A 12,422-nucleotide genomic window follows, 5' to 3' on the forward strand; every position below is an offset into this window, starting at 1 on the left:
TTTGGGTAAGTCCCGCAGTGAGAAGGAGGGCTGCGATCCTCTAAAGGGCTGATCTGCTGCTATAAACCTGGAAGCTGGACTCCTGATCCTAGCAGCCTATTTGAAGGGGCAAATGCAAACAACACTCATTCCTTTGCTCAAAGTGGAAAGGTTTGAGTTGAGTGCCTTCCAGGCGATCACACTGGTGGCCATTTTATGAAGTTTATTTCTGTCTTGTACACATCCCTCAATTTGCATTCCTGCTGAAACTTGCCACTAGGTCTGCTTCCCTGTGTGGGAGGTAGAATGGATTTAGAGGGCAGAAAAGAAAGGCCCCTTTGTGAGGGCAGGGGGGGGACCAAGAATACAGAACTTTCACTTAGCGTCACTGTTCGGTGGCTTCAGCCAAACATTTTGTCCCTTTGCCTCTTTGAACGTTGTTGGAGAGACTCTTTTACTAATGACCTTAGACTTTGTTCCTCAAGCACTTTATTTTTTCTCCGAGCTTAAATGAATTTGGCTCATTAGATTGAAAGAACATGAAGACTATCAAAGAGAAGTGGAACTGTTTTAAAGGTGGCTTACAATCAAAGGGTGAATTGTAAAACAATCATTGCTCCACAATATATTTTACCAAATTTTAGGGACATGAATGAGATGTCTGCTATTATAATTTTATTACATCAGGTTCTGATCTTCTCTGGGGTCTGCATCCTGTCTAGGGTTGTGAGATTACTTAGAGAGAACTAAGACTGAACACTCCAGCATGAATGAGTTTATCAGAATTCTGCATCCAACTAACCCTTTCCCAGCATTGAGTCCTTGGTTATTGTCAATGCATTGGGCCTATATGACTCCCCCCCTTAATGATGATGAATTTAATTATGTACACAATCTTAAAAGGCTCCAAAGCAACTGGTTTGAGTCACAACTTGGAATAGCCAAGTAATTTGGATGATTGTATAAACAGTGTCCAAAGTTTAATTTTTGGAAGATTAAATGTAGATCTCTTCTCAAGAAGAGAATTAAAGTGTAAAATGAGCAAGTCAAGTGAAAACAATGTACTAGAAGCTGTGCTCCTTAGTTGCCAGAAAGCACATCTTTCTTCATTCTCTCCTTATAGTTGCCATAGCGAGTGAAGCATTGTGGGCACTCAATGAAATTTATTCAATAAGGGAACCAATTGAGAGTACATATTTTGTCTATATGATTAATTCTGAAGTGTGTTAGTAATTCAGGGAGGTCCTTATTGGCAGCTGTTTCTTAAAATAATAATTTTTAAAAGTACTTCTAGGTAGGTAAGTCAGGTGCTGCACAGGGACAAGGAGACAGAAAGTAGATGAGAAAGTAGATCTCTCTTCCATTTCTTACTCCCTCCCTTTCCCACTGCCTCTAAAATGGGATTCACCTTACCTGCTCCACTTGATGGCTGTGATTTCATGTGTGTGTTTTGTGAAGCAACTATAATAATTTGTCATGACAGCTGGGGAGCCTATGAGTGACAGTTGTGTGGCTAGGGCGGTCTGTGGGACCACTGGCAGTGAGACCAGGATTTATCCCTAGTGCATGAACTGGCTTTTTGTAACTCATTCACTATGGAGGAATACCTTGCTCAGCCTAGATACGTGGGGGGGGGGGTGCTTTGTCCTGCCTCAAAAGATGAGACAGTCTTTGTTGACTCCACAACTGGGATTTTTATATAAAATAAAATTGTTTTAAAAATAAAAAACAATATTTTTATGAAGTACTGAGGGTTTTCAAGGTACAGCCATAGGTAATATCTCTTCATGTTTTAATCTGAAGAACAAAAATAAAAACCATAGTTAGTCAAAGTGCATTTGCATCACTTATGATCCAGGCTCAATGCAATTACCAACCCCAAGCCCTAAGGGCCTCTCTGAACAGAACGAGTAAAGTAGGAGAGTAGTAAATCCATGGACTTTAGAATGATGCCTAGACTAGAGGTCTTTCAAAGCTAGAGGTCTAGGCAGGCTGAGTCATTAACTAATAAAGCAGTTGGAAACTAGGAAATAAGCTTCCATTAGGCTTGAAGTAAGCCCAGGGGTCAAAGGGCACCTCGCACCAGGCAGTAGGAACAGCTGGAAGGAGATGCCCTATGAAGTGCAGTGTGCTACATTTAGTGGTACGTACAGCTTTCACACAGTAAATGTCAAATAGTGTACCCCCAAGTTATTACAAGCAAAATGGTCTCCAAATGCTGTGCGATGTCACTGCTCTAGAAGCTTTAAATTTTGAAAAACGATTGGTCTGGAATCTTTTAGCATTCACCATTTTCTAGATCATTCTCCAAGCAGTGATCATAGAATATTTAGTAGAGATACCTGACATCTCTTTCTTCCTAAATGTTCGCCCACATTTGGCTCATCACTTCCTTTAAGGTTGATGGAACTGCCAGAATGTCCTCACATCCCACTCAAGTACCAACTGAAGTATCCTTCTGCTCCGGATTTTCAGTTTGAACAATATACAGTTGATATTCAATTGAAGACAATTATGAACATTCTTTTGCTTCTGGTAACTGTATTCTAAAACAGTATGAGTACACTCTGTGTTCTTGTTGCTTATCTATTATTTCTTCATTTCCCTTTCTTCAACCACATCCTTTGTATTGAAAGTTAATAGATGAAATGACATATAGAAGGGCCAGAAATGAAGAAGGGGAAAAGAAACTTTGGTTAGGGCTGTTTAGTGACTATATGAACTGTGGCTGAAAATAGAAAGGAAGGAATTGTCATAGCCTGAAATATAGAAGACGTGGAATAGCACACTTGTAACAATATTACTATTGCTTACGTGCTAGTGACACCCGTTCTCTGTTTCAGGATACAAGACGTCCTTCCTCTTTCCTAGGGTAGGTAGTACATGCACGCTTCAAGTCTCCCCCCCACCCAGGCACACTCAACCATGTTCTTAACTGCTGGATGACCTTGTCAGCTGACAATAATGAGGAGCTCCCTTGTCTTTTATTACAGCGGTGCTCGGCCAGCTGAGCATAGGTGGGGAGGAGAAAAGTGAGTGAAATTGGGGTATCTATTCCCTAGCACCCTGTCTGAGAAATCACTAACTGTCTATCCTAAGGGTCACGACTCCCGTCAGGGAGTCCTCTTCATATAACGCATTCACTTCTCCCTGGGTTCTGGCAGCTGCTCTTTTTCCTTTAGGCCTAAGGCCGGTAATGGACACTCCTGACAGAAAATCCTATCAGACTCCTTGACTGGATTCTCCTTTGACGTTTTAGGGCAGGGAGAGGAAAATACAAAGTCACAAAGCAGAAGGTAAATGCGTGAGAAAATGCTGTAGGATTGTGGCCATTGTTATGCTGTCTGGTCACATAGACAAAAGTTCCTAAGGGCTTTCTCAAGACAAAAAGTTCCTAAGGGGTTTCTCAGAACATTTATGATAGTGCTGTGTACCCTTTACCGATTGCTTTTTGTTCTCTCCGCAATCAGCCATGAGAAACGGTTTAGGGACCGTGGCTCTCCTGCCCACTCACTCGTGCAAAGTTAGTGTCCTTGTTAAACTCCAGCAACCCGGGGGGGGGGGGGAATAGCCTGAGGCACATTCAGGTCTCTGCATCGCTGTAAATCAGTTTGCGCTCCTTTGCTTCCCTTGGACTTAGTTTTCACAGAATGAGCTTATATCCTTTGGCTTCTCTTGGAATCGTCTCAGGAAGCCTGGGAAGGGGGGTACAGTTAAGCCTCTGGGATTCCACAACAGCTGCCAGCATTCTGGCGAGAGTGTATCTGCTCATTAACTGTGTCCAACCTGGAATGTTTCATCCTGTCAGAGCTAGAAATGTCCTCGGAAATCAACCAGTCCAGAGGACTCGCAGAATGTCTAGATGGCCTTCAGACACATTCCTAACCGCCCTTCCCCCCAGCACCTCCCCATTTCTATTGAAACTTAGCTATCTAGGTACACATTTTTATCTCCTGGGGAGAAGACGTAGCTTTTGCCAAACTCTCCAAAGGAATCATAGACCTTGAAGGACCAGAATCGCTGCTTTCCAACAGAGGAAGCTAGGCCCAGGAAGAAAGCAGGGAGGCAGTGGCAAATTTTAACTTCCAACAGAGACAGTGGCTTTATTTTTGAAGCATACATTTTTTTTCTTTTGCTCTAGTAGAATCTACAGCTATGACATTACCCTGCTGTGCACATTGCAGGCACCGGATAACCGTTACACAAAATAGACCACAGCAATAGGTCCTACACATGCATTCTCTCATTTTAATTCACCTTATTAAACTGAACCTGGAACTGTGGAGGGCCCAGGGCCAATCTCCGAGTTTAATGGTGCCAAGGGATCAGGCAGGGTTTTTCCACCCCAGTTCTCTCTGATGAATGGAGGTCTGTCCCATCCCTGTTTCTCTGAGCCAACTTATCCCCAGGGCCCCGTGGAAAGGCAGGTGTCAGTCCTGGGCATGGACTCCAGCACCTCTGCAGCTGCTCTCATCCCATCCACGTCTCCGGCGGGAGCCGATAGAGACTGTTGGGGAAATGGCAAAAGAAAACTAAGGAAAAAAACACCCCTCAATACTGAGGGGTTGCCCGGCTTCCAAGGGGCTGCCATCACTTAAGATCTGATTATTAAATCATAAACCACCTCCTGGCAACATACAGTAGAATGTCCTCTTTCTTCCTGTCTCCTCTTTGTGCTTCCTTTTTCTTAAAGCATTGCTGTCCTGTGAATTTCCCTACCAAGGGCTTTCCTGTTGGGTCTATAAAGAGCCTTTTGCTGTATGCCTTAGGTACTCTGGGTGGAATAAGTTATATCAAGTTCTGCTGTAAGCTGTGTCACTAATGAGAAATGTGATCTGTAAAAATCACTTAACCTTGATGGCCCTTTTTGTTTCATTTAGTAGAGACGCTAATGAGCCAAATGAGGTAATGGAAGCGGCAAGTGTTGCCTGACAAACGTAAATCAGCAAAGGTTACAGAGAGTGACTGTAGCCTTTCATCATGCAAAGGCAACTACTAGAAAGCCTGAAAAGGGGATAAATTCAAGGGTCAATATTTCAACTGAATCCTGACTTTCTAGATTTCAGTCTTGAGGAAATTCAAGAAGGGGATAGACAGAGTTACTGTTGGCTTTTAGGCTAAGACCAGTGGAAAGACCAGTTGACCTTAAACACAGCATATTCCTACCTATGAAAATGTTGGGGTTTTTTTGTTGTTGTTTTTGAGAACTCATCACTCTCTATCAGTCGAAGACTGAGTGAGATCTACTATGCTTTAGTGTAGGAACATCACAGAGTCACTCACACAGCTTGGTTGCTTGCTATAGGAATAAATAATTCACCACAGAAGGGTTGGCCATTCCCAGAGGATGACACAAATGGGGGGAAAGGGTGTCAATTTTCACCTCCACAATCAGCCATCAAGATTATTTCCTGGGCCCCTGAGATGGGTCACAAAGTCAAGCTTACCATGAGGTAAAATAAAGTAAATACGAGACATGGACAATGTTCTCAAGATATAGTTGAAGGGTGGAGAAAGGAAACCAATCCACCAAGGTGTGAGCTACTTAAAGGGAAAGTCTTTCGTTGAGAAAAGGATCTTATTATTTTTAAACAAATGGCTGGAAAACCAACGCTGAAGTCGATTTAAAAAAAATTCCAATCTTTATGGCATACAACTTTCTCCAAACTAGGCTCCCTCGGGATCCCAAATGATTTAGTTCAACCAGCTATAAACTCACTATAAAATATACTAAGCACATAAACAAATCACCATAAGGAAAAAGAGGAACAAAATATTTAGACTCCACATGTTTCTGTCACTGGAATTATCAGTGACACAGCGTCAGTGACTTTCTTATGAATTGGCTAAAGAAATCAAACCAAACATTCAGGTGGAATACTAAAAAGAGCATATCAAGTGAGGAGCATTCCAGAAGCTACCAAGGGAAAGTACTGCGGGCAGCCTGGTTCACCTGATTACTATTGTTGCTAGCTCTTAAACGAGGCTAGAAAGAGGATTGGGATCTGACAATAGTCAAGTTGCTGTTGATCTTGGTAAGAGCAGCCTTGTTGGAGCTTGGGACGTAGATGGAATCCTCACTGCGTTAGGATGGATGGAGATTAGAGGTGTGGAAGAGAATATAACATAGAATAAATGCTGAAAGGTTTTCAATTTACTTTTTATTAGCATACAGTCATGGTGCAAAATGAGGAGTTACAACATAATATTTTCATGTATGTGTTTAATGTTCTTGGGCCATATTCAACTACTATGACCATCTCTTGTCTCCTCTCCCAATAATTCTTTACTGAACAATTTCCTTTTCCCAAATAGTCTCCCTCCTAGAAAGATTTCAAAAACAGAAAGAATAATTTGTAGAAATACAAGTGTCATTGTTTTTATTTCCTCAAAGGCTTTAGAGAAGTGCAGGTATTGAATAAAGAGATCTGTGCCAAAAAATGGGCACCTCAGAATTAAGGAGCTGTTTGCCCAGGCCAAAAGAAGAAAAATGTTATTATGAAAATCCACAAGCAAAACTTCAAGATAACTCCAAGAAAAATAGTTTGATAAGGAAATCAGGGTCACCCAGAAACATTACACAGCTTAAGAAGCCAAGTCAGTGTCAGCCTCTGACTGGAGCTAGTCCAGAGTTGGCAGGCAGAGAATGTTCCAGAATGAAAGTGGCAGCAACTTCTAGAAAGCCTCACTGGTAATGTTTACCAAATCTTTCATTAACTCACTTTGCAAAGCTTGCCAGCCACTCTCTATGGCCAGGGCACATTGTTGGCAAGACTGAGAAATCAATGTGGTTTGTCTGCTTTGCCACAGGGGTTCCCTTTTCCTCACCACCAGGACCAGCCCTCCTCATAGACACTCTTTGCCCTTCCCTTCACCCTGAATTCTACAAGGAGGCAATTAATTGGGTGTTTTGTCTGTGTAGTAGGTTAGGATATGGATTGGGGCTATTGTGTTGTGCAGCTTTTGGGGAGGGGTAAAACTAATTGCTATAGCCAATAAGACGGAGCTCTGCTTCTCTAAAGCTGTTAAGAGAATATCATGCTCCTGCCTCTCAGCTTTTGTTCACACAGCAACCTCTGCCTAGACCACCTCCTGTTTCCATTAACCTATATCCCAGCTATGTTTCCAGACTCAGTTTGAGTTTTCTTCCCTGTGAAGTCTTCCTCAGATCTCTGTATAAAACGTTTTTATTGTCATATAACCATTGATGGGTTTCATAAACATGTTGTATTCAAGCTTATCATGTATTTCCCTATATTTGTCTCCTCTATGCCCCCACTTGTCCCACTCTTTGTTCCAGAGTGTCTCACTTTCACTTTCATGTCATGCATTTAAATGATTGCGTGAGGTCAAGGTGATCTTTATTTTTATTGTCTTCTTTGTCTTCATGCTTCCTCTTGCTCTTTGTGCCTCTGCAGCAGTGCTAACAACAGCCTGCGTTGTATTCTAATTATTTGTGTAGTTCACACGTACTTATTACATTGTCAGTTGTGAAGGCACAGGCTTTTGTTGTTCTCTTTTGTATTTCTCACGCAGCCTCTTTGCTTTAGAAAGTGCATAGTGATCAATATGGGGGGGGGAGCTGAGCTTTCACAAAAACAAATTACACATGTCAAATGTGAGTCTCACCGATTTATAAATACTTCTGAAGAACATTTCTTTCTGAAGGATTAGTCAAATGAATTATGGGATATAGTAGCAGCAGGCACATGCAAAAATGACCACTATCTGTAATATGTGGACGGAGAATCTAATCAAGCCTAAATCAAGTCCCGGTGAATTTTCCATTTGCAGCTAATAGACTCAAACTACTTATATACAGAGATCTGTTGCCTCCATTTATCCACTTGTCCATTGACATTTAAGACATTGGACCATCCAAATAATATATTGTTTTATGCTAATGTACAGTCACACTGGCGTCCCTCTACTACTTGCTTTTTTAAAATGAAGAGCACTGAGGTAATGATTAAGTGTTAATCTCAGTTAATTCTTATTGATTTTGTGGCGGTAGTTGAGTAATTATAAAGATGGGTGTCATGCCTATGTGTTCTCTCCTCTGCCTTAAATACTCAAGTATGACTCATACTCGAGCTGATGTCAGCAAGACCTTTATTCTTTGAGAATCCCGTGGCATTTCAGGGAGTAGTCCTTTGTTGTCACTTTGTGCTAAAAAGATTGCTTCAGAAAGCTAGTTAGAAAATTATGCATTTGAAGTGTAAGCCAAGATAGACTTGGTGTCATTGTTACCATAAAATGTTTAACAGGCATTATTTCATTTGAAATTTGTTTCTTATGTCCCATTATTATTACCCTTTTTTTCTTTCCTTTCTCTTCTTCTTAAAATTCATTCTTCTCCTTGTCCCTGTTTTCCACCATGTACTCAGTTTTCACTAAAGGGAGAAGTTTTTCTTGTCCATGGATTAAAAATATGGTTAACAACAAAACTTCATTTTTCAAAATGACAGTCTAATGTATATTGGACTCTCTAGTCTCTTAGGAGTTTTAGAGTTATAGCAAGTCATGTTCTTTCAGGCACATAAATTATTTTGTTCTGAACTGAAGCAGGATGCCGGAGTGCTAGTCCCAACTTCTTCATGAGCCAATTTTGAAACCTTGGGAAGTTTTGATTCTTTGTGCCTTGTGATTTTCATTTTTTAAGATGGAAAATATTCTATTTTCTCATCGTGTAACAAAGATGGGGGCTGCTGTGTCTCAGCATCAAAAGTATTTGGAAAAGCTGGGTATCCACATACACAAGATGTGTTTGTCTACATTTTGAAGCCAGTAAAATAGGGAGCAGGATCACATAAGAAACTTGATGCTGAACAGCTGTATTGCAACATTTCTGGCTTCAAACACCATTGCGAGTTTGTCAAAAAAAGCATAAGGAACATTGCCTTTCTTATAAGATCCCCAAAGGGAGGGCTAGTCTAAAGCTTTTTGCACAACCTGAGGAATAGGAGAGTCTGGGGTTTGGCAGAGGACGGGTAGTTGTAACTGCAAGTACTCTAACAATCTGTACTGGGTTCTTATCCTAGAATAATATATCATGGCATGTGACTGAGATGAAAAAATCACCCATTAAACATTAAGTTTTTTAACATTTAAGATATCTCCGTGAAAAACAATGTATGAATCTACAGACAGTTCTTCTTTCTTCTTCTTAAATTTCTGCTTTAGTTACCTTTAAAAGTCTCCTATAGGTTCTCTTGTCCTTGAAGCTAAGTTGAAATGTGCTGTTTCAGTGTGCGTCAGTCTATAAGACTGTCATGTGATATCTGTATTATTCTCCTGCCCATCAGTTCCTAAGGTCTATGTAAATGCTCACCATACTGGATGGTGAAAGGCACATTAGATTAGATGTTTGTTTAGATTTATTGTTCTTTTTTTTTCACCTGGGTAATTTACTTATTTCTGGGTCCAGGCGTCTCACCTCTAAAATAGTGAATGCCATAGCGTTTTCTGAGTCTGAAATGAGATGACAGATTCAGAAATACTCAGGTCAATCTATGCCCTATCTCAGAGTAAGGATGCAATCAGTGGACACTCTGACTGTCATTATATGATTGTGTAGTACAGAAGTGAAGAACAGACAAGGCAGCTGAAAAAGGGCATGGGTGTATTTGATGAAGTTGAGGCTCAGAACTAGGAAAAAGCTTAATAGGAGTGACCCTGGCAGTCCTCCAAGTCTCTCTCCCTTCCCTTGGCACTCCATAGATGACTAAAGGGTAATCTTTAAGCAACTCTTTCTTTGTGTAAGGCTTGTAATCATCTTGGCTGGGGAAACAGATTGAATAGATCTTGGGTGGGGGATAATGTTATTAATATAAACATTTTTTTTCCAAATGCAACATACTGCTTTCTGCACATAGCAAACTGTTGTTAGTTTGTGAGGTCTGCGTCTTTAGAAAGCCATTGCTGGCAGCTTGAATGAGATTCTTACAACAATTAGAGGCTTTGAACACTTACAAGCCAAGAAGTTGGATAAGCATGTTTTTGACTCTATGGTTCCTCCCGGGGTTTGCCTGATGTGCTGGACTAATTAACAGATGCAATTAGGAAAGCTGAGAAGTGAGGAGACTACAGGGATCAGGCTACGTTCCCAGGGACCCTCATTTATTTGTTCAGAAGGGAACTGGGAGACTGTCTCCATAGCGAAGGAGTAGCAATGCATATCATGTTCAAGAGTCCTGGGAACATAGATTTATGGGACCCATGGCCCATGATGTGGTTTAAAGTGGTCAGCGTAGATTTCCTCTGTTAGCTTTTCAGTGTAGAATAAAACTCTGACTCGTTAGTGTACTGGGTAATATTTTAAATGAAGAGTACAGCTACCTTTAGAACATATGAATATGAAGAGAGGAATTACCAGCTTTGGGTTTGCTACAAGGTCTATACATCAGAAGCTGCAGAAAATCTCTGTCACTTACCTTGGCCTAAAACCTGACCTAAAATTTGCCTAGACCATGAGTACCTTACCTTTAAGTTGCTAGAAGAGGTAACATTTGTTGGGATCCGTAATAGCTGGTTTTTCTTCAGAGGGAGTCATTTCATTTGTGCATTATCTCAATCTTAGTCTTGATGGCATGGAGACAAGATAAGCATACATGGACAGGCAATGATGCATTGATGTTCACTCGCTAGGGATCATAGTACAGACTATGAATGTGGTAGGTCTTTTGTAAAAAGGGAGAGGTGAAGAGAGAAAGATTCCTGATAGTGATGAAGGCCTGGATGTGAAGTTGTGTACGTCATCAACACGATGTGAAGTTATTGTTATAAGGACATCAAACACTAACCCAGCATTTCTGCTTTCTCCATAGGTCACCTGTCTCCATGATTTCTTTGGGGATGATGATGTATTCATTGCTTGTGGTCCCGAAAAGTTCCGCTATGCTCAAGACGATTTTTCTTTGGATGAGAACGGTAAACACTAACATTGGGCTTGTTTCACTTTTGTTCTGCTCCCTTTCATCCCTTAGGATTTTCATGAGCTTATGTGGCCTGGAGAATAATTAAAAATGGTAACACAAGGGTCGATATTACTAGTATTTCTCCTTTGTATTTGTATACATGACACTAAGTAAGGTTACCTGGATCTCCCAGGCCTTCATGCTACTTGAAACTTGCCAACTACCCCAATAATGACCACATTTCTTAGACCATATACTGTATCATATGAACTAACCTGCACCTTCAAGAAAAAACTTTTGCATTAAGAACTATACAGATATTATACATATGCATTTTTCTAGCCATTCTCCTCTGGCTTTTATGATATGTGGTAATGGTCTCACATTTTTATAAAGCTTTTTATTTTTTATTCTATCCTTAGTGTCAAACCCAGTTCCCACCTTTGTGTCTGCTACTCCTTTCTTTATGCATTGTGATTTAGAATTACATAGGAATGTTAGCCTCAAGGAAGACCTGAACATCTATTAGTCTAATAAGTTATAAGTGAGTTAGGTCACACAACTTAGGATGGGATATTAATGGAAAGACATATTAAAAATACATTTCCCACTCAGGAGTAAAATGTGAGAAAAACAAAGAGAGTTTCACTAAAAGACAATCCACAAGCAACTCTATTAATGGAAAGACATATTAAAAATACATTTCCCACTCAGGAGTAAAATGTGAGAAAAACAAAGAGAGTTTCACTAAAAGACAATCCACAAGCAACTCAAGACAGGGTCCTTTTTAAAAGTGGCATTTCTACAGTTTTTCTTTTAGAAAGGCTAAAAGAAATGAAATAGCTAACCAAATCCTGGTTGTATCCAATTTTCTATTCCCTCTGTATCTGTGGCTCTTGACAGTGAGAACTAAAGTTCATCAACACAAATAAAAAGCAAAACAAACCAAAATTAATTGTCTTCTTAATTCGGTTTCCTAAAAAGTTCCACTGACCAAATTATCCTCACCTGTCTTTTTGGTGTACCTTAAAGTGGGAGTCAACAAGGAGGTCTCTAGGAAAAATCTACCCTCTACCATGTTGTTTGATTCTACTTTTCATATCATAGAACAAAATAAACTGTGTAGGCAATGAGCTGGAGAAATGACTTAGCAGTTAAGAGTATTTGTTTCACTTGCAGAAGACTTTATTTGGTTCCCAACATCTACACAGTAGTTCACAACCATACATAAATCCAGTTTCAGGGGCTCCAGTACCACTTTCTGACCTCTACGGGCACCAAGCACACACACCGCACGTACATACATACATAGAGGAACTAGGAGGAATGCGAGAAGGGGAGTTCTGGGGTCAAGATGTATTATACGAGAGAAGAAGAAGAAAAATGTACATCTAAAAAATGTGCAGGATATATAAACACAGGAGATGTAGCTACTGTACCTTGTATTGCTAATTTGTTGATTTGTGGCCCTAAGCAAGAAGATTAAGCTTTTAGTACTCTCATTTTTTAGAAAAGGAACATAATTAT

General features: G+C 40.4%; 1 protein-coding gene across 3 annotated transcripts in view; it reads left to right on the plus strand.

Annotated features, from left to right (window-relative positions):
- The window catches only part of Dcx (doublecortin), a 76,822-nt gene that overhangs the window by 40,275 nt on the left and 24,125 nt on the right, over positions 1–12,422 (plus strand). For all 3 annotated transcript variants that reach the window (XM_075957665.1, XM_075957664.1, XM_075957666.1), the window contains exon 4: positions 10,806–10,908. In XM_075957665.1, the coding sequence (XP_075813780.1) occupies positions 10,806–10,908 (103 nt within the window). The remainder of the gene's footprint in view (positions 1–10,805; positions 10,909–12,422) is intronic.

Source organism: Microtus pennsylvanicus, chromosome X (genome assembly GCF_037038515.1).
Source record: "Microtus pennsylvanicus isolate mMicPen1 chromosome X, mMicPen1.hap1, whole genome shotgun sequence".
NCBI lineage: Eukaryota > Metazoa > Chordata > Mammalia > Rodentia > Cricetidae > Microtus > Microtus pennsylvanicus.